At 35.5% G+C, this 25,243-nt stretch overlaps 1 protein-coding gene and 1 non-coding gene across 4 annotated transcripts; both read left to right on the forward strand.

The window, feature by feature from the left end:
* Window positions 1-18,732: 18,732 nt before the first annotated feature.
* On the forward strand, window positions 18,733-22,571 carry LOC147492898 (transcription initiation factor TFIID subunit 14b-like). 3 transcript variants are annotated; one of them, XM_086568548.1, is made up of 7 exons: window positions 18,733-19,023; window positions 19,111-19,199; window positions 19,300-19,521; window positions 19,602-19,789; window positions 19,871-19,992; window positions 22,117-22,195; window positions 22,306-22,571. In XM_086568548.1, the coding sequence occupies exons 1-7, from the start codon at window positions 18,916-18,918 to the stop codon at window positions 22,317-22,319; spliced, it is 822 nt and encodes a 273-aa protein (XP_086424674.1). In that variant the 5' UTR covers window positions 18,733-18,915; the 3' UTR covers window positions 22,320-22,571. The 3 variants fall into 3 exon arrangements, with proteins under 3 accessions (XP_086424674.1, XP_086424676.1, XP_086424675.1); XM_086568550.1 differs by having other exon boundaries at window positions 18,777-19,023; window positions 22,292-22,571; XM_086568549.1 differs by having other exon boundaries at window positions 18,777-19,023; window positions 22,117-22,419.
* A 163-nt stretch (window positions 22,572-22,734) lies between these two features.
* On the forward strand, window positions 22,735-22,889 carry LOC147492899 (U1 spliceosomal RNA). The gene has a single exon (XR_015200554.1). It is a non-coding gene; the product is annotated as a U1 spliceosomal RNA (small nuclear RNA).
* The last annotated feature ends 2,354 nt before the right edge of the window (window positions 22,890-25,243 follow it).

The raw sequence follows: 25,243 nt of genomic DNA on the forward strand, positions 1-25,243 counted from the left end.
GAGTTTGTCGCAGATGTAGTGGCCATGACGTGTTACTTGTACAATAGATCACCAATTCCGACGATAGACTACAATACACCTTATGAGATGTGGACAGGGGAGCCAATTGATTATGATATTTGCATGTGTTTGGAACTAGTGCTTACTACCACATGAAGGATAGTAAGCTTGATTCTAAAGCTAAGAAAGATATATTATTGGGCTATGCAAAGGGAGGAACGGGATACAGATTATGGTGTCTTGAGAACCATAAGTTCCTGATCAGCAATGAGGTTACCTTTGATGAGACTTCAGTGCTACATTCTAGTAGGCCGGAGAAGGCTAGAAATAGTGGTGATTCTATAGAATCTCAAGTGATTGAGATGGAAGCATCAAAGGATGTTGTAGAGAGCGGAGTTCTTAATGAAAGAACTATTCAACAAGAAGTAAAGCTACAACAACCTAAGTAGCAAGCTTTGGCTAGATCAAAGCCAAATAGAAGTGTGAAACAAGTTATGAAGTATGGACATGATAAGCTAGTTAAGCATTATGGTCAACCGTACCCGGTTGTATACGCACTAAATATCGAGGGTGATGAGCCAAATAACTTCAAGGAAGTTGTTAGAATTTGCCATTGCAAAGATTGGTCGGTGGATAGGCAGGAAATGGTGGAGACTCATGACAAGTTTTATACCTAGGAATTTGTTTCATTGCCTAAGGGCAAGAGAGATATTGCTTATAGAAGGTTCTCTATGGAGTTGAGTTCCAACATTGGTTGTAGGTACTCCACTTCTTGCATTGTTGATTGATGCCTTTCGTAGGTATGGCCCTTTGTGGGCATTATTATTGCTTTTTGTGAGCATGACTCTTTGTGGATATAGGTCTTTGTGAGCATTGTGTGGCTCTTTGTGGGCATGACTCTTTGTGGGTGGCTCTTCGTGGGCAAGACTCTTTATGGGTATGGCTCTTTGTGGGCCCCTTCGGGGCAGTTTGGCGGTGAGTTCGAGATGTGGTTTGAAGACTAGTGATTCTTAGTGGATAGTATGATTGTGTGCGACTCGATTTTATGTGTTAAAACCTCACTGAGGTGGAGAATGTTGGGGTTGTCCCTCACCATTGAGGCAACCAAAACCATTACCAGGGATATGTAACTTATTGTGGCATATACATAAATGAAATTGTTCGTCTCTATGGCCCCGAATAAAAGATTTTGAGTAGTCTACAAACGTATGCTGTAAGAAGTGATATAACATTTAAGTATGACATTTATAAGGTCATATCTACACGTAAGTTGTATCCACTATATAAGATATTATTGAGAGAGAGTGAAAAAAAAACTTTTTCTTTGTGAGAGAGTTAGATAACTTTTTCTAGGGTTTATTTGTGAGAGCATTCTTTGTATGTGTTGAGAGATCCATTCTTTGTGAGTGGTTGAGAGCTCCTCTTGTAATCTTCTTGTTCATCTAGTGAAACCAACGATCTCATCGTGTGTGGACGTATGCATCTTGCCGAACCACCTTAAATATCGTGTCACTACTAAAAAAAGGGTTTATAAGCTCAACTAAAAGGTGAGATGTTAGAGTTTTTACCTCGGTTTTTTAGGACAAAAAAACCGAGATAACATCATCCACCGAGATAATAGAGTTCTATAAAACCGGGATAATAATTATGCAACTAAATTATCTCCAAAGTCTAATATCTTATCTAAATATATTATCTCAGTTTTTTAAATCAAACCGATATTATATAGAATAAAACTGAGATGAATTGTTGATTGAAACCAATTAGTATAGAAGAAAACTGAGATGTTTTTTATTGAAACCGAGATAATATAAAAAAAAAAAAATAACCGTGATAAATTCTTTTGGGAAGGGAGATTCTTGGACAACCTTTTATCTCACCATTTATTTAGCCGACATAGTTTGTCATTTTTTGCTAGTATTGCTCATGACAATTAACCAGCAAATAAAAACCCATCCCAAACCACCACATTCCCTTTCATATTTATAAACATCAACACCAATTAACAAAAGCAACCCAACATAAGTAAATTCTTTGAAGAATCTGATTTCATTAAGATAAGAACGAACAATGTCGAACATGAACTTAACTTTCAAAGTGTACTAATGATCAGTCATTTATAGAAACTCAAATATTGTATCAACTAATCTTCGAACTATAATAAGACATTTTTTTTAACCTTTCTCTCTATATATTCAGAAAAGGAGACAGATGGACGAACCAATAAAGTTCAATGGTTTTGTAGCTTTGTCTGATGAACTGATCGAGCTCCATTGAGAGATCAACCTTAGCAACAACATCACATGTTCCCCAAAGTAATGTTAGGAGCAACACAATTGATCCAGCAAGTGTAGCCACTCCACTCACTACCAGAGCTTAAGCCGTTTATGTACTTCCTGAAATTCTAGAATCTGATGACCACTAGCTAGGGGTGTACACATGACATTCAAAGGTTCATAGCCATAAAGAAACAACTTCCTTTTCAGTCCGTTGCCTTCTCGCCGTGCAAGCGTAGTTGGGCCTTGGAATGAGTGGGCAAAAATGGTTCATATCTTTCTTTCGATCTGCTTTCAATCAATTGGAGAGTGGAATCTGCAAGAAGAAGCGTAAGAAAAGGGGGTATATTATTCAGTTAGCTCTACTATAATGGAGAAAGTTCTGCGAACCATCTGTATCGGTCCTATCTGTCTATGTGAAGGATCCTTTCCTCCTCCTACTATGGCTCAACCATCTGCGAGAGATTGATTCTTTGATCATCAAATTCACTCCGTCTTGCTAGCTGATGGGCTCAACAAGAAACTAAGATAGTTATTGGTCAATTTATTCTGGAAATCGACACTGATCAAACTCTAGTAGCCTAGGCCACCTTCCGAAGCGACAATTTTGTTCGCGTCAAATTTGTCAAGACTCTAGATTCAAACCTAAACAAAATTTTCTAACCATGTATATAAAGCTATGAAAAAATAATTTAAAAGAAATTTAGAATAAATTGAACCTCTAGTCTTTGCTGCGATGTTCTCCTGTATGGTTGATGACAAATTTGTGATGTGAGAGGCCATATGATCAGGCCTGACTTGTTAAACCATTACTTACAATGCTTTGAACTGGTATTAGTCATAGAAAAACTTAATCTGAATAGGGAAAATGCCTGGCATAACCCATTTACAATTGAGGAAGCATATGAAATGGTTATACTACCCGAATACAATATTTCATGACAAAAAGCATGCCTTCTCAATGCATGTGAAAGCAACTTGATATAGTCATACATACAAGTAAAAAAAGCTTGCTACAAGAAGGCCTTATCTAAAATATAGTACTTACTCTAAAGCAAATCAAGTTGAGGCAGAATGACCAAAACCTCCTCATATCCAATTTATTCTATCAAGGAATGAATAGCTGATGCAAGATCTGCAAATCAATTTATAAAATTTAGCAGCTAACTTATTTATAGGGACTTATTCTATTACTACTTTCATAGCTAGAAGAATAGGAGGGTTGTTTGTAGCTTGATTTCTATAGGGACATCTCCAGTTACCAGCTTAATTTCTCATAGCTTTTTTGGGGACCTTACATTGTGTATAAAATCGGTGACCATTTTTCAATTATTTATTTATTTATTTTTGCTACAGCACATACACATATATATATATATAGAATTAAAGGGATACACTTAAAGTCTGTGCAACATTTTGGTAGAGTACTCATGTCAGACGAGCTATAAGCCCATTTAGCTAGATCATGAACCTCACCATTAAAACATCTTCTTAACCATCTAAAACATGAAAAATTAAATTTACTAGCAGTACTGATAATTGCTTTAGTAATGCTTTGTAAAGACCAAGCCGTACTAGACTCCCGGGAACTCAAACTATTGATGACATTGATGTTGTCACCTTCGAAAAGAAAATTTCCTCCTCCTAAGTGTTTTGCCAGCTGCACTGCTATCTCGGCTACAAGAAGTTCACTCTCCTCTGCTGACATTGCTCTGTGAATCTCGTCATTGCAGTAGCAATTAAAACTCCTTCTTCATTCCAAGCCATAGCAACAGCGGCTCCTGATAGAGATCTCAATCTTATTAAATGCACCATCAAACCTAACATTTACTTTTTTTTTGCAGGCAAAATGTGAATATATTAATATAAATATAAGGTTACACGATAAGACAAAGTCTTCAAGTTACAGGATAGGTTCCCACCATAAAGCAAAAGTAGCGAGCGTACTCTAGAAATCTAAAGTACAACTGAACTGGACTCTCGATTTTGGATACAAAATAAGGTCTTGGTGTTAGGACATTCATCTTTGATTATGCAGAGTTGTTTTCCTTGCCCTTGTAGATGGAGGAGAGTGCTTCTGCAACATCCATTCTGGCTTATACTTTTTCTTTGCCATCATCTACCATGGTTCTTCACCGTCCTCAGCAGTCTCATCAGCCCAGTTGACCAATCTCAGTAGAGAATTACACTCATTTAATAATTTAAGCCTGTTTCCATCTCCTAAAAAAGGGATGGGGTCTCAACAACCAAAGCTGCTGGGGTTATCATGCCAGGAGATACCGCCTTAGTTTCACCAACTAAGAGAGTCTCATTTCTTTCCTAAGACCGAGTCACAGCTAAGCCAATCCCAATCTCCACATCTACCTCATTATAATATGTACCTCTAACAGACTCACCAGCCATGTGAGTTGCTTAGGCCTCTTGCATTACTTGCTCCACGACTTTCACAGCCATACCAGTCCCAGTCTCAACCTCGACCTCATTCTGTTCAGTACCTCGAGCAAACTCACCAGTCATGTGAGTTGCTTGAGCCTCTTGCAAGACTTGTTCCCCAACATTATTCTCATCATTTACAGTAGCATTTTCCTATGTATTTACAGCCTTTACATCAATAGCAGTTGGTTGTGTTGCTATTGGAGGAGTAGAGATGTAGTCACCAGTTGAGTCCTTAGTACCACTTGTTCCTACATTTTGCTTATTCTTGTTTCTCCTTCTCTTCTTGTTAAGTTTCCTTGCTTCAGGAGTTGGTTATGGAATAACAGCTTCCTTTGTGGTTTATTCCATTCTTGTGTTCTTCTGGAGCACCCTACATTCTGTTACCAGATGACCCACTGACTTGCAGTGTCCACAATACTTTGGCATTTTTACTACTTCAATATCTTGCACAAAAGAAATTCCTTCCTCCTCTTCCACCCATATCTGATTTGGGATAGATTTAGAGATGTCGACATCCACAAGAACACTGGCATAGAAACCAAAGTCTCTTTCTAGTGTGTGTTTATCCACCCCAATTGGGTAACCGATAGTTTTACCTATTGACATCAGGATTTCATAATCCCAGTATTGTTGGCCTAACTTAGGGAATTTAATCCAGAGGAGAGCTTTGGTTTTGGTACGAACATCAGGATCAAAGTCTGGTGTCCATTTTGAGAGCCTTAGAGTTTGTTCCCCAAACCTCCACGGACCCCCTCCCCAAATTTTCCTCCAATCAGTTTCACTAGTAAGCCAAATTATAAAGAAGCCTTTTCCCTAAGGAATAATCTTCCAGTCACCTTGAGGATTCCATTTATCTGCCACTATTGAGCGTCCTTCTTCCAGTTGGATTTTATGCAAATCTAACCGACCCACCAAACAGTACTTGCAGTAAATTTGACCCATTTCTATTGCTTTCTTGGGGAGCTTGGTAGATGGCATGTTGCCTTTAATTTTCGGTATAGGTAGGTCCTCGACATCCAGATGTTGAGGTTGGTCACCTCTTACTTTGTCAACAAAAGAAACCATTCTTCTTTGAGCTTGGTTCTTGACTTGATTCGGAGCCGAAAGAGCTAGTCTTGCTTCTGCTAGGACTCTTTCTTCAACTATTCTCACTCTTGCGAGCAATGTTCTCTCAAATTCCGATATATCCATCATTAGTGGTGGAGTTAATCCGATACAAACAGGAAGAAAACCCCCCCAAAAGGGGAAGTTTCTGGCTTCTTTTTCGTACTCTTATCTATTTGACAGGATGAAATTCGCTAAAAAAAGTAAAAAGTTTACCTGATTACTATTTTTCCCTTCCAATACGTCACTCATAGAATCGCCTAACATTTACATTGTGAGAGATGTTAATAATGGATATATTACTAGTATTACTTGTTGATGTAGAAGCATGAGTGCTTTGGTTAGTGTTTGCATTCCTAAGTGTAGTGTTTGAGTGAATAGAAGAAGCAGGGTTTAGATTCTCCCTATCAAAAACATTGAGTCTTCTTTTCCATTGAATCATTGTAGCTGTTAGTATATACCCCCTATCAGCTGCTCCTTTGTCAAACTTTTCCAAATTCCTATTACCCCACATAGTTTGCATTAGGGTGCATGCATACATACATAGGGATGTCCATCTTGCCAGAAACCCGCCCAAAACCCGAACAAAATACCCGCACCGAACCCTGCCCGAACCCGACAAAACCCAAACCCGAACCCAAACCAAAATACATAGGGTAGGGTTTGGTCACACTCTCTAAACCCAGGCCGACTCGAGCCTGACCCGATAATTTAGCCCTAAACCCGTTAAAAGGGCTAAAAAACTCGAAACCAAACCCCAAATCCGGTTTCAATTGCATACTACTAATCTCATATAAAAGAATGAGTTAGATAAATATTTGGATTATGATCTCATTCATGTTTACAATGATGAGTTATTTAATATATTGGATTATGAAAAAATTTATGTCAAGATTTTCAATTTTTTCAGTAATTGCACGTGATCATGTGTCTATAGTTCATTCCGAGTCCGTCTATTTTTAAATCATATCAAATAATTATGTCCGAGTATAGGTGATAATTACTTCCAAGTTCATTAGAAATTTTATTTTGTTTGAAGGATTGGTAGATAGCCGAAGAAGAAATAAAATGTAGATATATATTTCAAATAAAGTTTCTTATTGTCTTTTTTCTTCATTTATACCGGGCTTTATCCTACCCGAAATCCGAACCCGAGCCCAATGGGTACCCAAAATATAGGGTTAGGGTAGGGTTTGGTCACACTTCTCAACAAAATACCCTACTCCGAACCCGACCCGCTGAAAACCGGTTTGAGTTTGGGTAACCCAATACCCGTTCAAAACCCGAAAAATCAGGTTCGGGTACCCATTTGGACATACCCAAGTTTGCTATGTCAGGGACCTTGCTTTCACACCATTCCATGATCTCATCCATCCATCTTCTAATGGACCATCCACTATTGACCTTTCTTCTTAAACCAAGAGGTGAAGCAAACCACAAAGATTTTGCCCAATCACATTAAAAAAAAATGTGTTCCACAATTTCCTTATTCCTGAAGCAAAAGCCACACATGGTATCATTATTTTTTATCCTTTTCTATATCTTTTCTCCAATTGGCAGTATGTCCATATATAATTTTCACATGAACATTTGTTCTCTAGCTGCCACCCTAGCTCTCCAAATTCTTTTGATAGTTTTTGCTTGGTAGAGTCACAGTCCTCCCAATCCTTCGCTTTGAGCATATGAAAAACAGATTTGACCGAGAATTTTCCTTTAGTATCAGGCCACCAGGTTAACTCATCCTCCCTTCCATCTTGTGGTCTGATGTGTGTTCCTTTGATAAGCCCTGCTACTATATGATCAAAAACTTCATCAATAAGCTGATCATTCCTGATTCATGAGATTTTTCACTTTCCAATGTTTCTGGATCCCCATTAGTGGGTGCAAATCCTTTATCAGTATAGGATGATCATGGAACATAAGCCAAGGATCATTGAAAACAGAGGTATGAGCACCATCCCCAATGGCCCATATAGATCCTTTATGCACAAGATCAAAACTTTTGTTAACCCCTCTCCAGAAGTAAGAGGCATTAGATAGTAACTTTTGTTATGTCCCCATACCCTTTTTTCCATAATAAGCAACATGAAAAGTTTTAAACATATATTAATTTTTTTTTATGTCCCCACACCTTCATTATTATGTCTCCACACCTCTTTTTTTTTTATCAACAAAACAATATTTTATATTAATAATAATTAAGATGTAGTGTGAGAGATTCACATTACAAGAAGTACATATAAATGCTACCCCTCAATCACAGACTCCCATCTAAAAATGAGGTCTTCCAATTTCAAACTTCTAACACTAGGTAAGAAAGACACCCATGCCCACATAAGAGTTTTACATTTTACAATAAGTTGTTGGACATCCTTAGACTCATCATCGAAAGTTCGACGATTGCGTTCCAACCATATAGACCATGGAATTCTTATCTTTTAAAGCTCTCCAACTCTGTTTGGCCAGCAGAGCTTTGTTCATATCAAAAAATTTCCTGAATCCTAGTCCTCCACAGGGACTTAGACTTACAAAGTTTATCCCACTCAATAGTATGGATGCTCTTGGAATCATCATGTCCATGCCACCAAAACTCCCTACACACTTTATCCATATTGTCACATACAGATATAAGGAGGGAATAGGATGTCATGGCATACAGGGGTGTAGCTTAAGTTACAACTTGAATCAAAACTGTTCTTCCAGCTTGAGATAATAGCCTGGCTTTCCAACCTTTTATTTTATTATGTACAATATCCACCAAGTAATCAAAATCAGCTTTCTTACTGTCAGTGTGTAAAATAGGAACTCCTAGGTACCTATCTTTACTTGAAAATTCTCTCATATTCCAGTATTTTCTCAAAATTTTCCTATGTTTAGCATGTACATTCCTACTAAAATAGATACTAGATTTATCAAAATTGATCTTTTGGCCAGAGGCCAAACAATACTTATACAGAATATCATTAAGAACACTTGCTTCACTTAAGGAAGCTTTTGTGAAAAGCAGTAAATCATTAACATACATTAGATGAGCAATGGGAGGAGCATACTTTCTAATTTTAATACCATGTATAGCATGATCATTTTCAACTTTATTAATCATGCGAGAGAGAGCTTCAGAGATACGAATAAAGAGATAAGGAGATAACGGATCACCTTGTCTCAATCCCACTGTTTCAAGGGAGAGCCATTAAGGAGCACTTTAAAAAAAACAGAAGATAAACATTGATTAATAAAAACTCTCCATTTTTCACAGAAATCAAGCTTTTCAAAAATATTATTTAGAAAATATTACTCCACTCTATCATAAGCCTTAGCTATATCCAGTTTTAAAGCTACCCAGCCTTCCTTCTTCTTATACATGTTCTTCATGTTGTGAAACACTTCACTAGCAAGGCCTATATTATCCCATATATTCCTACCCTTAACAAAATCCCCTTGAAACGATGACACTATTTTATGAATATGACATTTTAGTTTATTAGCAAAGTTTTGAAATAATTTTATAAACAAAATTGCAAAAACTGATGGGTCTAAAATTTGAGATATGTTCAGGAGAAGAAATTTTAGGAATTAAAGAAATAAAAGTTTCATTGAATTTGGGGTTTAAAACACCATTACAGGAAAAAAATCCTAGACACAGTCAATAACTGCTGGTCCAACCACATCCCAGGCAGTTTGGAAGAAAACCCCCTGGAAACCCATGTTTTTTACCACCAACCATATATCCTCACCATAAGGAATTTTAACAAGCATATCATTTTCAAAATCAGTAATACATGGCATAAAAAGAGAATCTATATCAGTATTATTTAGAAGCATATCAGATTTAAATAAGTCTTGAAAGAAAGAATTTATGTTCTTACCAATCGTGTCCCTATCTTCCAGCCAGTTGCCATTATCATCTTTCAACTTATCAATACAATTTTTCCTTTTTCTATAGATTGTAGAAGTATGAAAAAACTTTGTATTCCCACCCTATTCTTTCAGCCATAGAGCCCCAGATTTTTGGCCCCAAAGGTCTTCTTCCTTATCAAGCCACTCATTAAGTTAGCTTTTAAGAGATCTAATCTCTTCACATATGACCTCAGAGAGAGTATTTTTCATAAGCTCCTCAAGCCGATTTTGAATATTTCTAATATTAAAAAAAACAATCCCAAACACATCTTTATTCTATTTTTTTAGTTTTATTCTCATTTTTGTAAGTTTAGTTAAAACATTACAATCAGGTTTATTATGATTAGCAGCATTCCAGGCTTCCTCAATGGTAGGAATACAAGAAGAATCTTTAAACCAACATATTTAAAAATCTAAAGGGTCTATATACTTTAGAAATGTTACCTTTCAGGTTGATGTTCAAAGCCAGATGATCAGAAGAAGCACAAACAACAAATTTCACAGAAACATGTGGAAACAATTCAAGCCAATTAGGGTTAACCAGAACTATATCCAATCTTTCCATTACGTGATCTTTAAATCTACGATTATTAGACCAGGTAAATTTAGGCCTAGAGAAACCCAAATCAATCAAGCCCAAATCATTAATAAAAGCATTGAAATCAAGCATGCATTTAGTAAAAAAATATCTACCACCAACATTTTCGTGCAAAGATGTTATGGCATTGAAATCTCCCAGAAGAACCCAAGGCCCAGGGATCCTTGGTGCCAAATCCCTAAGCTCATTCCAGACTCTAAGTCTATTACTTGAAACGGGTTCACCATACACTAAAGTAAAACACCAAGAATGTAAATCAATGTAGTTTGTGATCTTACCTGTTACATGATTTTGTGTTGCTCCCCAGATATCCAGTGGCAGTGTGGCACTCCATCTTTCCAAAAGATTGCTAAGCCACCACTAGCCCCAACAGCTGGAAAAACAGAATCTACCCTTATAATTAATCGCATTACCTACTTTTTCTATCCTTTTCTCCTTAGCCTTAGTTTCTAAAAGACATATAATATATGGTTGATGTTGCCGGATTAGGTCCCTTAGATTCTGAACCACCATGGAAGTTCCTATTCCACGGCAATTCCATGTTATCATGGAGAGAGGCGGTTGTAAGAGGACACCCACCGAGAACCTAGGAGGAGAGGGTAAAACCCAACTAAAAAACCTAAAAATACTACCAAGAAAACATAGATTAAAGACAATAAAGATGATGGAGCTGAGAGCCCAGGGCGACCGGCACTACGACAAGTGGTGCTTAAAAAGGCAACCAAAAACTATAAGCCAAAACCAAAACTTGCTCAAACAGTCACAACAATCACGCCTGGAAGATTATCAAAGGATGCTAGTATCACACATAGATCAAACACAATCAGCATGCAAAACTAAAAACAACAAAACAAAGAGAATGCGAAAAAGATGTTGTAGTATATGAATTTGCAAAAAGAGAATGCAATATAGCAACAACAATGTAGAAGCGGCAATACTAAGTTTACTAACAAAACAAAAATGAAAGATAATATAATGGGGTTTAGCTCTTATCTGGAGCACCAAGATACTCAGAAAGCTACGATTTTTAACTGTAAACCAATTCAATATAAGACTGGATTGACTCGAAAAATGAGCGAGGTAGGCTCTAGATCACCACGTAAATAGATTGCAAATAAAGATAGTTGAGCATAAACCAATTCGAAATGTGAGTCGGAATCGACAAAACCCGTCAAAATTCAATCGGAGATAGAAAAGCCCAACAGATCCAAAGATGTGAGATTGAGTTCTTGTGAAATCCAAGAGAACTCAAAGAAGACTAGTTAGCTAAGGTGGAGTGGCAACTCTGGCAGCAGCCCGACGACAGGTTGTTGAGGTTGTTTTAAAGGAGCCGTTGGAGATCTGTTGCTCAAGATAACGTGTGCAATCAAGATATAAAAGAGGGCATAGGTGGATATGATTCTCCTTATATGCGAAAAAGAAGAGGTGAACTCTGGTGATGTTCCAAGTAGCTGTGTTTAAAGAGTCGTTGAATGAGTTTTGCGAACAAATGTTCGCGTATAGATAAGCATAAACTGCTCTCGACTAAAAACTTTGGTGAGTACCAGTTGAGTAATGTGAGTGATGAATAGGAGTTAGAGACTTGGAGTTTGGAGAAAGGAAAGGAGGAAAGATAAGATTTTTTTTTTTTTTTTTGGTTGGAAATTTTTTTGGAGAGGATTGGTTGCGGATTAGCTCAATGAGATCAAACTTTGAGTGGAGATATTACTCCTCCTGGTGATGGAGATTAGACTCCGGTTGTAGTCCGACTAGTGGTGGAGAAAATAGTCGTTGATGCTTGGGAGATCAAAGAGCCGTTGAGGCTGAGAGTACGGTTGGTTATATATATTAGACAAATGACAAATCTAATTTGTATTATTCATTTTTCAGTTATTCAACAGGAGGGTTTGCTCATGAAAAAATAAATGTTATAATAGGGAAAAAGATTTATCAGCTGTATTATGTAACATGAATAAGTGAACCATTTTAATAGAAGGCACCCAGCCTAATTACAAGGAGATTGGATTAAAACATGTATTCAAAATGCCATCTAACTTTTCTGCTACTTCAGTCCATATCCATATTGACATTTAAAAAAAAAAAAAAAACTGATGTCTCAAAGATTTAATTGTTAAAAGTTAAGACATCTATGACTTCCATCTATGACATCTATGACGTCTTTTTCTACTTTCTTACAAGTTTAGTTATCAATGTCTTTTGGTTCAAAAACACGCAAAGGCATCTCAAATTGTCGTATCTTATAACCTTAATTGATGATAGGTTTCTCTCAATGCAAGCTCATAGAAAATAGAAGAGAAGAGCAGTGAAACCCAGTTTCAAAAGGAACGAGGACTACTTCATATTACATAGCCTGGATTTAGGGGATGCACTCTCATCTCTGAGTTACATAGCCTGGATTATGTTCATTCATTTTGCAAGGATCCTCACCAAACCTAGACAAATGACATCCAACTTATGTAAATTTTAAATAGAATTTTGGCAAAGATAAAGGTTTTTATGCAATCTTACGTATAGTATCTCCAAGAATTAGAGAAAGTTTGTTTTACGAATATGCAATAATCTCTCTATTTAAATTAGGAGAAGAGGATCTATTGACTTCCTAAGGCAGCTGTAAGTAGCACTTAATATTTACTACAATCTGACCTGTGCTATATAATCAATTACCCTACAACTTTGAGCTTGTACACAGGTACACCAACGGTGTAAATCAAAGTGGTCATAGATCACACATACAAACAAACACAAGGTGTCGGGGTGGGTAGACAAACTCAGCAAGGTCAAGCAGGTCAAGCAAATAGCATGCACACATCAAATCACGTAAGCATGCACACACCTAATTACGAAAATTGTTGCAAACCTATTTTTGAAATTGCACACAAAAGAAGAAAACATCTAACTACTCCACTGAATAGAACTATGTCTGAGAGAATGAAGGCAAGAGGTATAGCAATAACTACAATACAATACTTTCTTTTTTTGGTCAAACAAATTTATTAATGGTAATGAAAAGGACAAAGTGAAAACCTGACTTAGTAAGGATTTAAGTCAGTTCCCTCCCACAACTTACATCAGATCCTAATTAACTTTCCCGACCAAACATTAACTGATCAAAACACACCCTCATTCTTATATGTAATATCTAAGTGGACCCATTCCCACAGACAATACATAATATTGAAAGTGATGAAATAACTCAATCCAAAAGACATTTTGTCATCAAATATTCCGGAATTCCTCCTAAGACAAATGCACAAAAATATATAGCATGCAACAGTCTATGCCAAAACAGCCTACTCGACAACTGATCACACTTGCTTTCAGGAGTAACTGAACTAACTATGACTTGCGCGGGATTGAATTATATATTATGTTTCCTACAAACAGGCGCCACGCGTGCCCATTTACTAATATATGCAATTGAAAAGAAGACAAAATGCCTAGGCAAAAAAAGTTGACACATCTAAGTTCAAGCTCTAAATTCGTAATGACAATAAGAATATAGTTCTTTAGCAAAGCACAACAAAGAAATTGAATTCAACACAAATTAGATAACTTCAGTTTAATTTTTGAAATTTGTTGATGGAAAATTTTATTTTACCAAATATGAATTCTATGAAGCATTTCAACAAACATATATCTTGCATCGATTTTATATCTAAAAGACCGATGGTTTTTTATTTTTACCTATTATGTAAAAACCACTGCCACCCCAAATTGAGGAAAACCGATGGTAGTTCTGACACATGTATTCACCACATTTAACAAGAAAACCCAATATAAGCCAAGTATAAATTAAATTTTCATACCTGAAAACTAGAGAAGGTGTTGAACTACTGTGGAGTTGAAATGGGTAGTGGGAATTGTTACTAAGTTGGTGCGAGGTGGAGAGACAGTGGAGAGGGCAATATAGATGAAGGAGATTAAGGGAAATATATATAGATGAAGAGAGAGTGGAAAGGGCGAGATAGTTTGGAGCAGGCGCAGTTGCCCATCGTGAGTTCGTGGCTAGTCATGGGAGAGTACTATGGAGAAAGCCGAGATCCTTACTTGATTGTGACCCTCTTTTTCGTGTTTTCTGTTTTTTTTTCATATCTATTTCGAGATATTTTGTATAATAAGAATTATATCAATTGAATGCCAAGATATTTGGTATAATTTCAATTATATCAGTTGAGTGCGAGATAAATGAAATTTCATATTATATCAGTTCCACACTACCCGCTGTAAAATCTATATGTATTATCTCGGTTAAGTATGATGCGAGATAAAATACTTATACTTAGAGGTAGTAACTAAGTTATGGGGCATATTATCTCGTTTATGGGATATATATTATCTCGCTTATCACTTGAACTGAGATAAGGCTAATTTTAGAACCAAGATAAAACCCCTTTTTTTAGTAATGTGTGTCATTGTGTATGGTGTGTTATTTACTTGTTTTCTGTTTTGCTAGTTGATATAGTTATTTGGGTTATATTTGGGTTATTGTTATAACACTTGTCTTGATTAAAGGTCACACCTTTGTAGTTGATTTCGTTGTTGTCACATGCTTCCGCATTTAGTCAAAACAAATATTCAACAGTTTGCTGCAATCGTCTCCTAGATTCCTACATAGAGAATGAAAATGGAATCTATTAATTTCACGATAAACTAAGGAAAATTTGAAATTAATTTACATGAGTAAGACAAATAAATTTAAATGCCATTGAAGTCATGTGCTCATCTCCATAAGTGTAGGGTAAGTCCCTGAATGACTTTGACTTCTCCTTAGTCCTCATTCACTTCTCCTTAGTCTCGTGCAAATAATCAGTACGAAGTATCTGCAATACTGTGTAATATTCGTAAACATCTACAATCTCATATTTAAACTCAACTAATACTTATACAAATAAATAAATAATAAATAAAAATACTTGATAAGAAGACTGTAACATTGAAAACACTAAGCCATCGACTTCGTGCAATCGCATCAAGTAGTTCAAATAATATTGAGAATGTTCAATTCTTTATGCTTATTGTCGATAACAAATGCCTCACTATTGACAATTAGATTTAAAATCACATCTATAACACTGAATATATACTTTGTTCATAAAACAACAAAAAAGATACAAATTTGTATAAAAACATTTATAGTATGAAACATTTTTTTAATATTATAATACAAATACTATGTTTCTACCCAATATACTTCCACTAATTATGAACAATTATATAGGTGTATTCCGTTAGAATAAAATTATTTTACATTTAAACTATGAAAACAATAACATTTACATCGAGCGTGACATTAAAAAAATGTTAGTATTATCGTTTTTTCCATCAGTTATGTTGTGGGAGTAGTTCCCTAAAAGTAAACTACAAAACTGATAAAGCAAAGCCCGCAGTATTTTTTATTTGTTTTTATTTTTATTTTTATTGTAGAATTATTATATTGCTTTTTATAGCATTACACAATATTCACAACGTGCACTATTTGCATAAAAGTGTTTGACGTATGTATAGTAAAATATGATGAACCATTTATATATACTGATTTTAACCATTTAAACTCTTCTATATTCATTGTTCTGCATGCCTTTAAAACAATATTTTTCAGTCAGCAAACTTTAATTTCTTCAATAGATAAAAATGTAAAAATAATTTTTTCAAATGCAAAAGATTAGTTCGTATTTGAAAGTGTTGAGCTCTCCAACAATTTTATATTTACTTAAAACTTTTCTTGCGCTTTGTATCATTATTTTTTTATTGATTTGTATGTCAGTAGCTAGCTTTGCCATCTACGTTTTCTAAACTAAAATTTAAGACTGATGAGTCTATACCTATGGTTAAATATTCTAACTATTTTTGTATGCTATTAAAATCAACCATTTTCATCAATGAAGTCCCATTTTCCAATAGATAAAAATTGTTGTAATAATATTTTCAAAATATTTTGCTAGTTGATATAGTTATTTGGGTTGTACTTGGGTTATTATTAGAATATTTGTCTTGGTTAAATGTCACACCTTTGTGGGTGATTTTGTTGTTGTCATACGATTCTGCATTTAGTTGAAACAAATATTCAACAGTTTGCTGCAGTCGTCTCCTAGATTCCGACATAGAGAATGAAAATGGAATCTATTAATTTCACGATAAACCAAGAAAAATTTGAAATTAATTTACATGAGTAAGACAAATAAATTTAAATACCACCGAAGTCATGTGCTCATCTCCATAAGTGTAGGGTAAGTCCCTGAATGACTTTGACTTCTCCATAGTCTCGTGCAAATAATCAATACGAAGTATCTGCAATACCGTGTAATATTCGTAAACATCTACAATCTCATATTTAAACTCAACTAATACTTATACAAATAAATAAATAATAAATAAAAATACTTGATAATAAGACTATAACATTGAAAACACTAAGCCATTGGCTTCGTGCAATCGCATCAGGTACATCAGGTAGTTCAAATAATATTGAGAATGTTATTTATGCTTATCGTCGGTAACAAATGCCTCACTATTGACAATTAAATTTAAAATCTCATCTATAACACCGAATATATACTTTGTTCATAAAACAACAAAAAATATACAAATTTTGTATAAAAACATTTATAGTATAAAACATTTTTTTTAATTTTAATATTAAAATACAAATACTATGTTTCTACCCAGTATACTTCCACTAATTATGAACAATTATATAGGCGTATTCTGTTAGAATTAAATTATTTTACGTTTAAACTATGAAAACAATAACATTTACATTAAGCGTGACATTAAAAAAAATGTTAGTATTATCGTTTTTCCATCAGTTATGTTATGGGAGAAGTTCCCTTAAAGTAAGCTACATACAAATTAAACCGATAAAGCAAAGCCCGCGATCTTTTTTATTTGTTTTTTCTATTTCTATTTTTATTGTAGAATTACTATATTATTTTTTATAACATTACACAATATTCATAACGTGCACTATTTGCATAAACGTGCTCGACGTACGTATAGTAAAATCTGATGAATCATTTATATATACTGATTTTAACCATTTAAACTCTTCTATATTCATTGTTCTGCATGCCTTTAAAACAATATTTTTCAGTCAGCAAACTTTAATTTCTTCAATAGATGAAAATGTAAAAATAACTTTTTCAAATGAAGAAGATTAGTACGTATTTGAGAGTGTTGAGCTCTCCAACAATTTTACATTTACTTAAAACTTTTCTTGCACTTTGTATCATTTTTTTTTATTGATTTGTATGTCAGTAGGTTTGCCATCCACGGTTTTCTAAACTTAAATTTAAGACTGATGAGTCTATACCTATGGTTAAATATTAAAACTGTTTTTGTATGATATTAAAATCAACATTTTTCATCAGTGAAGTCTCATTTTCCAATAGATGAAAATTGTTGTAATAGTATTTTCAAAATGTACGTAGTCGAACTAATTAATATTGGCGGGTCATTATTATTTTTAAAAGCCCAAAACAAAATTAAAAAAAAAACAATGTTTTTCATATAAATAAATAGATATATTTTTGAACTTTGCTTTAGAGAAGGTCAGCAAAAATAAATAAATATAGAGACATTATGTAGCTTATTGAGATACTGGATTAAACTAATTTGAAATCTCTGAGGGGGCTTATGTATCTTTCTATAAATAAGTATTCAATAAATACGTTGAACTCTATGACTTCTAATTACATTACGGCTGGAAGGAAGTGACATTGGGTAGGGGACAGGGACACAATACAATGAGAATTGGTATTGTGATTTAGTTAGGATATTGTTTATGGATATAGACAGTTCGAATAGAAGTGTTGAAGCACCCTAAACATTAGGCATCTCCCCACCACCAGCTTCACTACTATCCCATTTCCACAACTAATCTCCTCACTTCCTTTTAAGTTTATACATACAGTTCTACTAAGATCCCTCTTCTCGCCACCTCCACCTATGGCCAAATACAAAATTTCAAAAACTAGTACGTTTGAGAATAATAAATAAATCTCATTCAAACACCACCTAGTTGTTCTTCTTATTATTGAAATGGGTTAATAATTTAGTAGTAATTTTAATAGTTTTCTTCGATGATTTGGTTTAAGGAGTAGGAGTAGACCAAGAAAAAAATATATGAAATTACACTTACATTTTTTTCAAAAATTATTTTTTTCTTAAAAACATTTTATTATTTATTATGAATTTTGGTGATGAAATCACTAAAGTCTAAAACATCCTGAGTTCATTTGCCTTTAAAGACCAAAAAGTGTTTCCTTCAAAAGAAAAATCAAGAAAGAAAGTGTTTTTGGAGACTAAAATTTCCATACAATAAACACTATCGGGACTATATCCTGTTCATTTTCCCGTAAACAATATGTTTTTTAGACTAAAATTTCCATACATATATCGAAACATCTCAAGCAATTTCACAACATTCCACGAAACTTTACACCAATCTCTCAGCCCCGAACTTCCAAAAACACAAAATTCGAGTCGTTACAAAAATATTACGCGCGAAATCCAAATATTATTCCAAACCCTAAAAAGTAAAAACCCTAGTTCATTTTTCTCTCAAAATTGATTTCAAATTCAATCATAAAAACCCTAACAACAACAATGCCTTTAACAGCAGGAAGAAAACATGGTAGTGATCTATCAGATGGAAGTGTTTCGAAATTACAACGCACCAAATCAACTAGACCAAATGAAGAGTATGAAAAAAAGGTCAAAACTTTACACTTTCTTGATTCTTAAACACTAATTTAAAACAACCACATTTGTTATAATCTAGTTTTATTTGTTTTGGTGTAGATTGTGAACAGGAAAATGAAAGATGTGGAAATTAGCGTGCCTATTGTTTACGGGACTATATCGTTTTGGCTTGGTAAAAAGGCGAGCGAGTAAGTCTAATTTTGTTAATGGTGTGTAGGAATGTAGTTTTTTTTTTTTTAATGGTGCATTGGATGATTTTGTTTTTTGTTGTGTTGTGTTAAATTTTAGGTATCATTCACATAAGTGGACTGTTTATGTACGAAGTGCGACGAATGAGGATCTTGGTGTGGTAATTAAGCGTGCTGTATTTCAGTTGCATCCGAGTTTTAATAATCCGACTAGAGTTGTTGAGTCGCCTCCGTTTGAGTTATCAGAGTCTGGTTGGGGAGAATTTGAGATTGCTATTAGCTTGTTTTTTCATAACGACGTCTGTGATAAGCAGTTGGACTTGTGAGTTATTTTGGTTTTTGGGTTATTTTGTTGTTTCAGTTTTGAGGTTTGGGTTGTTGATATTTGGTTTATTATTATAGATATCACCATTTGAAGTTGTACCCTGAAGAAGAATCTGGCCCTCAAACAACGAAGAAACCTGTTGTGGTTGAGTCGTATGATGAGATTGTATTCTCGGAGCCATCAGAAGGTTTCTTTGCTCGTGTTCAGAATCACCCGGCAGTTAATGTTCCTAGATTGCCTGCTACTTTTAGCTTACTTCCTCAAGGTTGGTTACTTATATCTTGTATTTTCTGGCTTTTGGCTCCTTTTAATGATCCCAGGAGTTAATATTTTGGGTTTTATGTAGGATTAATTGACAATGTCAATGATAGGAGGAGAGGTGACACCAAGGATCATCCACTAGGTCAGTGGTTCATGAATTTCTCAGAGGCGGACGAGCTATTAAAACTTGCTGCAGCTCGTCAGCAGGTCAGTTTGGATTCTAATCTAATCCTTGCATAGATATCATGCCACTTCCTGTTATGCTGTATAGTGTATGCACCCGAATAACATGCAAACAGACATGACATATGTGTGTGAGCAGCTGAGCCCTTGGGGCGGTTAAGATTCTGGTATGGATTTATTAGGATTGTATATAGCTTAAGAACCTAGGTATTCAAAACAGTGAGAAGACACATGTAGTCACCATTCACCAGACCCAAATAGAAATGCTATTTTATACGAATTGGGTTGATAATATCATAATACAGTTACCGTTAGACTGGGTACCGTATCACATAATATTTACACTTTTAATGGACCGATTATTGTTTTGTTGTATTGTAAGATACGCTCCAACTTAATTCTTGTAGTTATATTTGTCTACCATTGTGTTTACTCAGTGACATACTAATGCAATATGTCACAGTTTTTCCGGTGTATGGTAAATTTTTTCATCAAGTAGTTATATAGAAAGGGTTGAGCTAGCTGTTAGTTGAGAAAGTAAACATAGGGTGAGTTTAGTAAAGCCTCTCTACTTTAGTTTGCCTTCCTTCACACCTCTCTCTCTCTCTCTCCCAGATCAAAATTTCTAACAGGGAGGGCAAGAGTTATTGCAATAGGCGGTCCGGTTACCAAAAGCAAGTTAAAAGGTTGATTATTAGTTTTGAGTACGAAACTGGAACACAGCTCAAGGGTGTTAAATATCATATCAGGCATAGACCCTCTTCAGCTTCTTCTTGCTCATCCAGTGAACCCGTTCCTTTTTATTTCTTCCCATTTATACTGAAAGTGTTGAGAAATGGTTGAAAATTCACAATTAAAATGTTTGAACAAAAGGGTTTTTCCCTAGACACAGTTAACTCACTTCAATAAAATGCAATTAGCCACAAGCTTAACAAAATGTGGGGGATGATGATTTTCGAAGCAAATAAAGTTACAGAAAAGGTTTGGAGTAAAAGAAGAACCAATCTAACTTCTGCTAAAGAGAAAGGTAACCGTCTTTCTACAGTTTATACTGACTTTAAGGAAGGAGGTGAATGGTCAAGTTAGATTGGTAACGACTTTGTATTTATCATCTATGCTAGGATGTGAATCCTTGAATATTGTCTTCCTGCTGATGCACCATTTGTTTTTATTTAATGTTGATGTTTCATTTCTTAGTTCAACTGGGTACATGTAATTGTGTATGTATTATATTATGGTTTCATGACAGTATTTTGTATTTGAATGGTCATGAACTTGTATTCTATGAAGCACCGATATATCCCTAAGGGTGAAGTATCCGTGTCCGATACGTGTCCGACACGGATACGCCCCAATACGCGACCGATACGTGTCAAATATGCGATTTGGAGTATCTGATTTTATAATTAATTTTTTAATTTCCAACACACGGGGGATACACGGGGGATAGTAATCTCACACATACAGAATTTTTTTTGGAACTTCAACAAAAAAAAACAAGTGAAATAAAATCCAAGTTAAGAAGAGATGCAAAAGAAGAAAGATGAAGTGAATCCAAGTTATACATGTAAGTTGCTGCTTAATGTGGTTGAATTGGTAATTTTATGAAGTAGAATTGCCATTTTAATTTGAATTTGGTGAAAAATGCTCAATTATATAATATTTATTTATATATTATTCAAACGTGTCCATGACGTATTCGTGTCTTATATTTTTGAAAAATGCCGTGTACACGTATCCGTGTCGCGTATCGGTATCCGTGCTTCTTAGCTTGTATTACTTGAAACAACAATTTTAATCTACACTCGGAGAAGTTTATACGATAGTCTTGAGATGTTAGTATAGTCCCACATGGGAATATGGGATAATTAAAGCCTTGCGTAATAGTATATAGTATCTGGGGTCGCTCCACTCATTGCTCATTGGTATTGAGTTGGATGCTTTAATATTTGAGAAATAGTATCCACAAAAATTTGATTGCGCCAATGTTCGAACTCGTGTCCATGAGTCACATGTCTTGGTCCTTTTCTACTTGACCAAATGACAAATTTAATCTAGGGAATGGTTCTTCGGATCTAAATACTTTGTCCAATATGATCTATTTTTTTTGAAGAATGAAAGTAATAATATATGTTTTTGATTCTATAGATTCAAACTCATATTGTGAAGCTGAGGAGACAATTGAGCTTACTGGATGCACAACCACAACAATCAAAGCCAATATCTGGTCAGTGAATACAATTTACTTCCTATGTTAGAAGGTTTCTTTCTTTAAATTTGTATATAGCCCGAAACAACAAAGGGCTACAATGGAATGATCCAGGCATTTGAGTGCAGGTGAATCATTTTGAACCACAGAATCCTGGGTGCAGACCTGATTAGGTACGAACACAGACAATATTGTAAAGATTGTGATGTTGATGTTAATTTCCAAAATGTTCATATGATTTATGTCTATCTCCATTGTGGAAGAGCTGAATGTCAGTTTGGTTTTGTATCAAATTACAAATGGAAGAGGATCTATTAGTTGATCTCTGATCCACAACGAGTCTTTATTTCGTTTGACTAGTTTGCTTGTTTATAAGTGTGTTTCCACGAGTTTTTTTTTTGGGGTACAATTTCCAAAAATTCCAATATGAAATGTGTTGCATTTTGTTGTAGGGTGCGCTAAAATTAGAGAAGGATTTGTTGACTTATTATCAGTAAAATTATGTCATGTACATGGTTATGCGTTATACATATTAAGTGTGCGTGTGTGCGTGTGCGTTACTTACCTGGGTGGGGTCTATGGGCTATCAAGAAGGTCTGTGGCCTTGGTTGGGAGCCTCATGGCACTTTGGAGGAGTTCCCGCCTAACGTCTCCCTTGGGAGAGTGTTCATCATTAATTTTGGAAGGGGGGAACGAGTTTGCGTGGCCCCTGCTTGAAAAGAATAAATTAAAATAAAAAGATCATGTGATTTACTTTTTGCTCCCTCAGAAATAGAATTGTTGGTCCATATTGACACCAAGTATACACATTATACCATCACACGGGAGTCTTCATCTTTTAACCCATGCAAACTAATTATAAGATATGCTGTTCTGCCTACGGCCCTCCTAGTCATGCAAATAGTTTTGGACAATGTAAAGCGCTTCATTACCTTTGATGCCACACGAACTCTAGCAACCAAAATTTTTGAGTTTAAACTTTAGATTTTGTCACTACTCGCATAAAACATCTCAGCAAGTGTCCAAAATACCAATTTTAGACTAAGAGTTATATTTTTTTTTTGCCAAACTTTATGACATCTGTACTGCATCCAATGATGCTTTGGATGCTACTTCCTTTTTTGATGAAGTCTCATCTCCAACACATAGGCATGCTTCTTTTGCTTTCGTTCTTTACACCATGATGGTTTTAATTTATTATGTAAGTTTAAACATCCGTCTGTAGATTGTAATTGGTATTGCAGCTATTGCACACACACACACACACAGAGAGTCATTCAATGGAAAGTGATGGTTACTGAGAAAGGAAGCGGTTTCTCTTTGTCTTCTAGTACGCCTCTTGAAGCGGCCCAATGGTGTGGAAATAAGGCTGCTGATTTGGCGCTTGGAAGAAGAGAGTTTGGGGATCTGGTGGTTCTTCTTGAAGTTAAGGGGAATCATGTCGGTAGATTTGTTTTTCTGACTTTCTTGGGGTGGAGGGTTAAGAGAGGCAAATTGATGATTTGTTGCTCTGAAATAGAGAAAGGTGGTGGGTGGAAAACTTTCAGCGGGTGTTTGACGGAGGTATGACATAGCAGTAGAAAAATGATATGGAGCATCAACAGAGGAGGGTTATTGCCGATCGTGTCGGGGGCACAACCAGGGTGTTGGTAAGGAATGGACTAGATAGTCAGGTGGAGACAATGAAAACACGAGCCTTAGTGATTGACAATAAAAATGGGATGTGCCGTTGGGAGGAGGTGACTGTCATGTTGGGTGAAATACATGGTCTGTGAAAACCCCTCTGTTTATTCAAATAAACTCTGCGAAAACAATCTTGGAGATATGAGTGAATTCTATCCTGTTTCGAGTGGCTTTCTTTACTTGGATGGCATATCTTAGGCGCATTCAAACCATTGACGAACTAAATAAAAGAGGTATGGGTATTGAAAATGTATGCTCTCTTTGTAAGGGGGTTGAAGAGGATGTGGACCACTTATTTATTCTTTGTCCGGTGGCTAAGCGACTTTCGGAATTGTTCTTTTCTTCGTTTAATAAACCATGGAGGCGTCCGGGTGATATTAGAGAGGCTCTTGATGACGACATATTCGCGGTGGATCTTTCTTTGAAAGCCAAGTGGCTAGCGGAACATATTCTCAAGGCAATAGTGTGGGGGATTTGGTTGGAACGCAATAGGAGAGTATTTGAGAACAAGGAAAAGGATATGCACAAGATTTTGGTGGATATTAAGGAAATTGTATAATTGGTCAAGGAATGTGTCCATCTTTAGGGAGTTGAGTTTTCTTGATTTTATTTGTAATTGGGATGCACTAGTGTTGTAATTTTGTTTTTGGGAGTCTTGTGGGCATGTGGTTAGCTACTCTTAATTTCTCACTAAGGGTTAGCTTTCTTGTTTGTAACACTCTTATTATTATAGGGAATGAAATTTAACTTTTACGGATAAAAAAAAAAGCAATCTTGGAGATGCACAGGAGTGAGGAGGGAGAGAGGATGCTCAAGATCCATGATATGTCTATCGATGGCCTGAGATTATGATTTCAGAAGTGGGAATTTGATTCTTAACCATTAAGCCTGATTGGTTGAAGAAAAGGAGGATATGGGTCAAATTTTTAGGAGTGCCGGTGCATCTGGAGAGTTAAGACAGGAGGCTAGGAGAGTTAACTTATTTGCTGACTTGGTGAGGAGGGGCACTTATAATGAAATTGGGGTTGGGACAATGGGATCAATTCAGGAAGTAACTGAAAGAGGTGAACTAATTCAAAATTCTAATTTAAGATCGATTGTGGTGTGTGAGGGGAGAACTTCTGATGTCCTTGTGGGTCTGATTTGGCACCCAGAACTAGCCCAATTAATGATTCTTGCGCATGGATTTTCTTCAACATCTGGTAAGTGGGGATAATGCAGACAGGGTTGCAAACCCCATTTTAGGACTAAGTGTTGGATCGGAATCTAATTCTTTCAATTGTGTGATCGGAGACTCACTTGACCAGTAGGAAGGAGTTCGTAAAAATCAGTTTTTACAGGCGATGGAGCATACTCATGTGGTTCATAGGGAAGGCAATCAGA

Source organism: Coptis chinensis, chromosome 6 (genome assembly GCF_015680905.1).
Source record: "Coptis chinensis isolate HL-2020 chromosome 6, ASM1568090v1, whole genome shotgun sequence".
Lineage (NCBI taxonomy): Eukaryota > Viridiplantae > Streptophyta > Magnoliopsida > Ranunculales > Ranunculaceae > Coptis > Coptis chinensis.

Excerpts from the sequence above, each read along its gene's own strand:
- LOC147492898 (XM_086568548.1), top strand. The coding sequence starts at position 18,916 with ATGCCTTTAACAGCAGGAAGAAAACATGGTAGTGATCTATCAGATGGA. Across the intron at positions 19,200-19,299 it reads CTTGGTAAAAAGGCGAGCGA|GTATCATTCACATAAGTGGA; the intron begins GTAAGTCTAATT and ends GTTAAATTTTAG. Across the intron at positions 19,993-22,116 it reads TTGCTGCAGCTCGTCAGCAG|ATTCAAACTCATATTGTGAA; the intron begins GTCAGTTTGGAT and ends TTGATTCTATAG.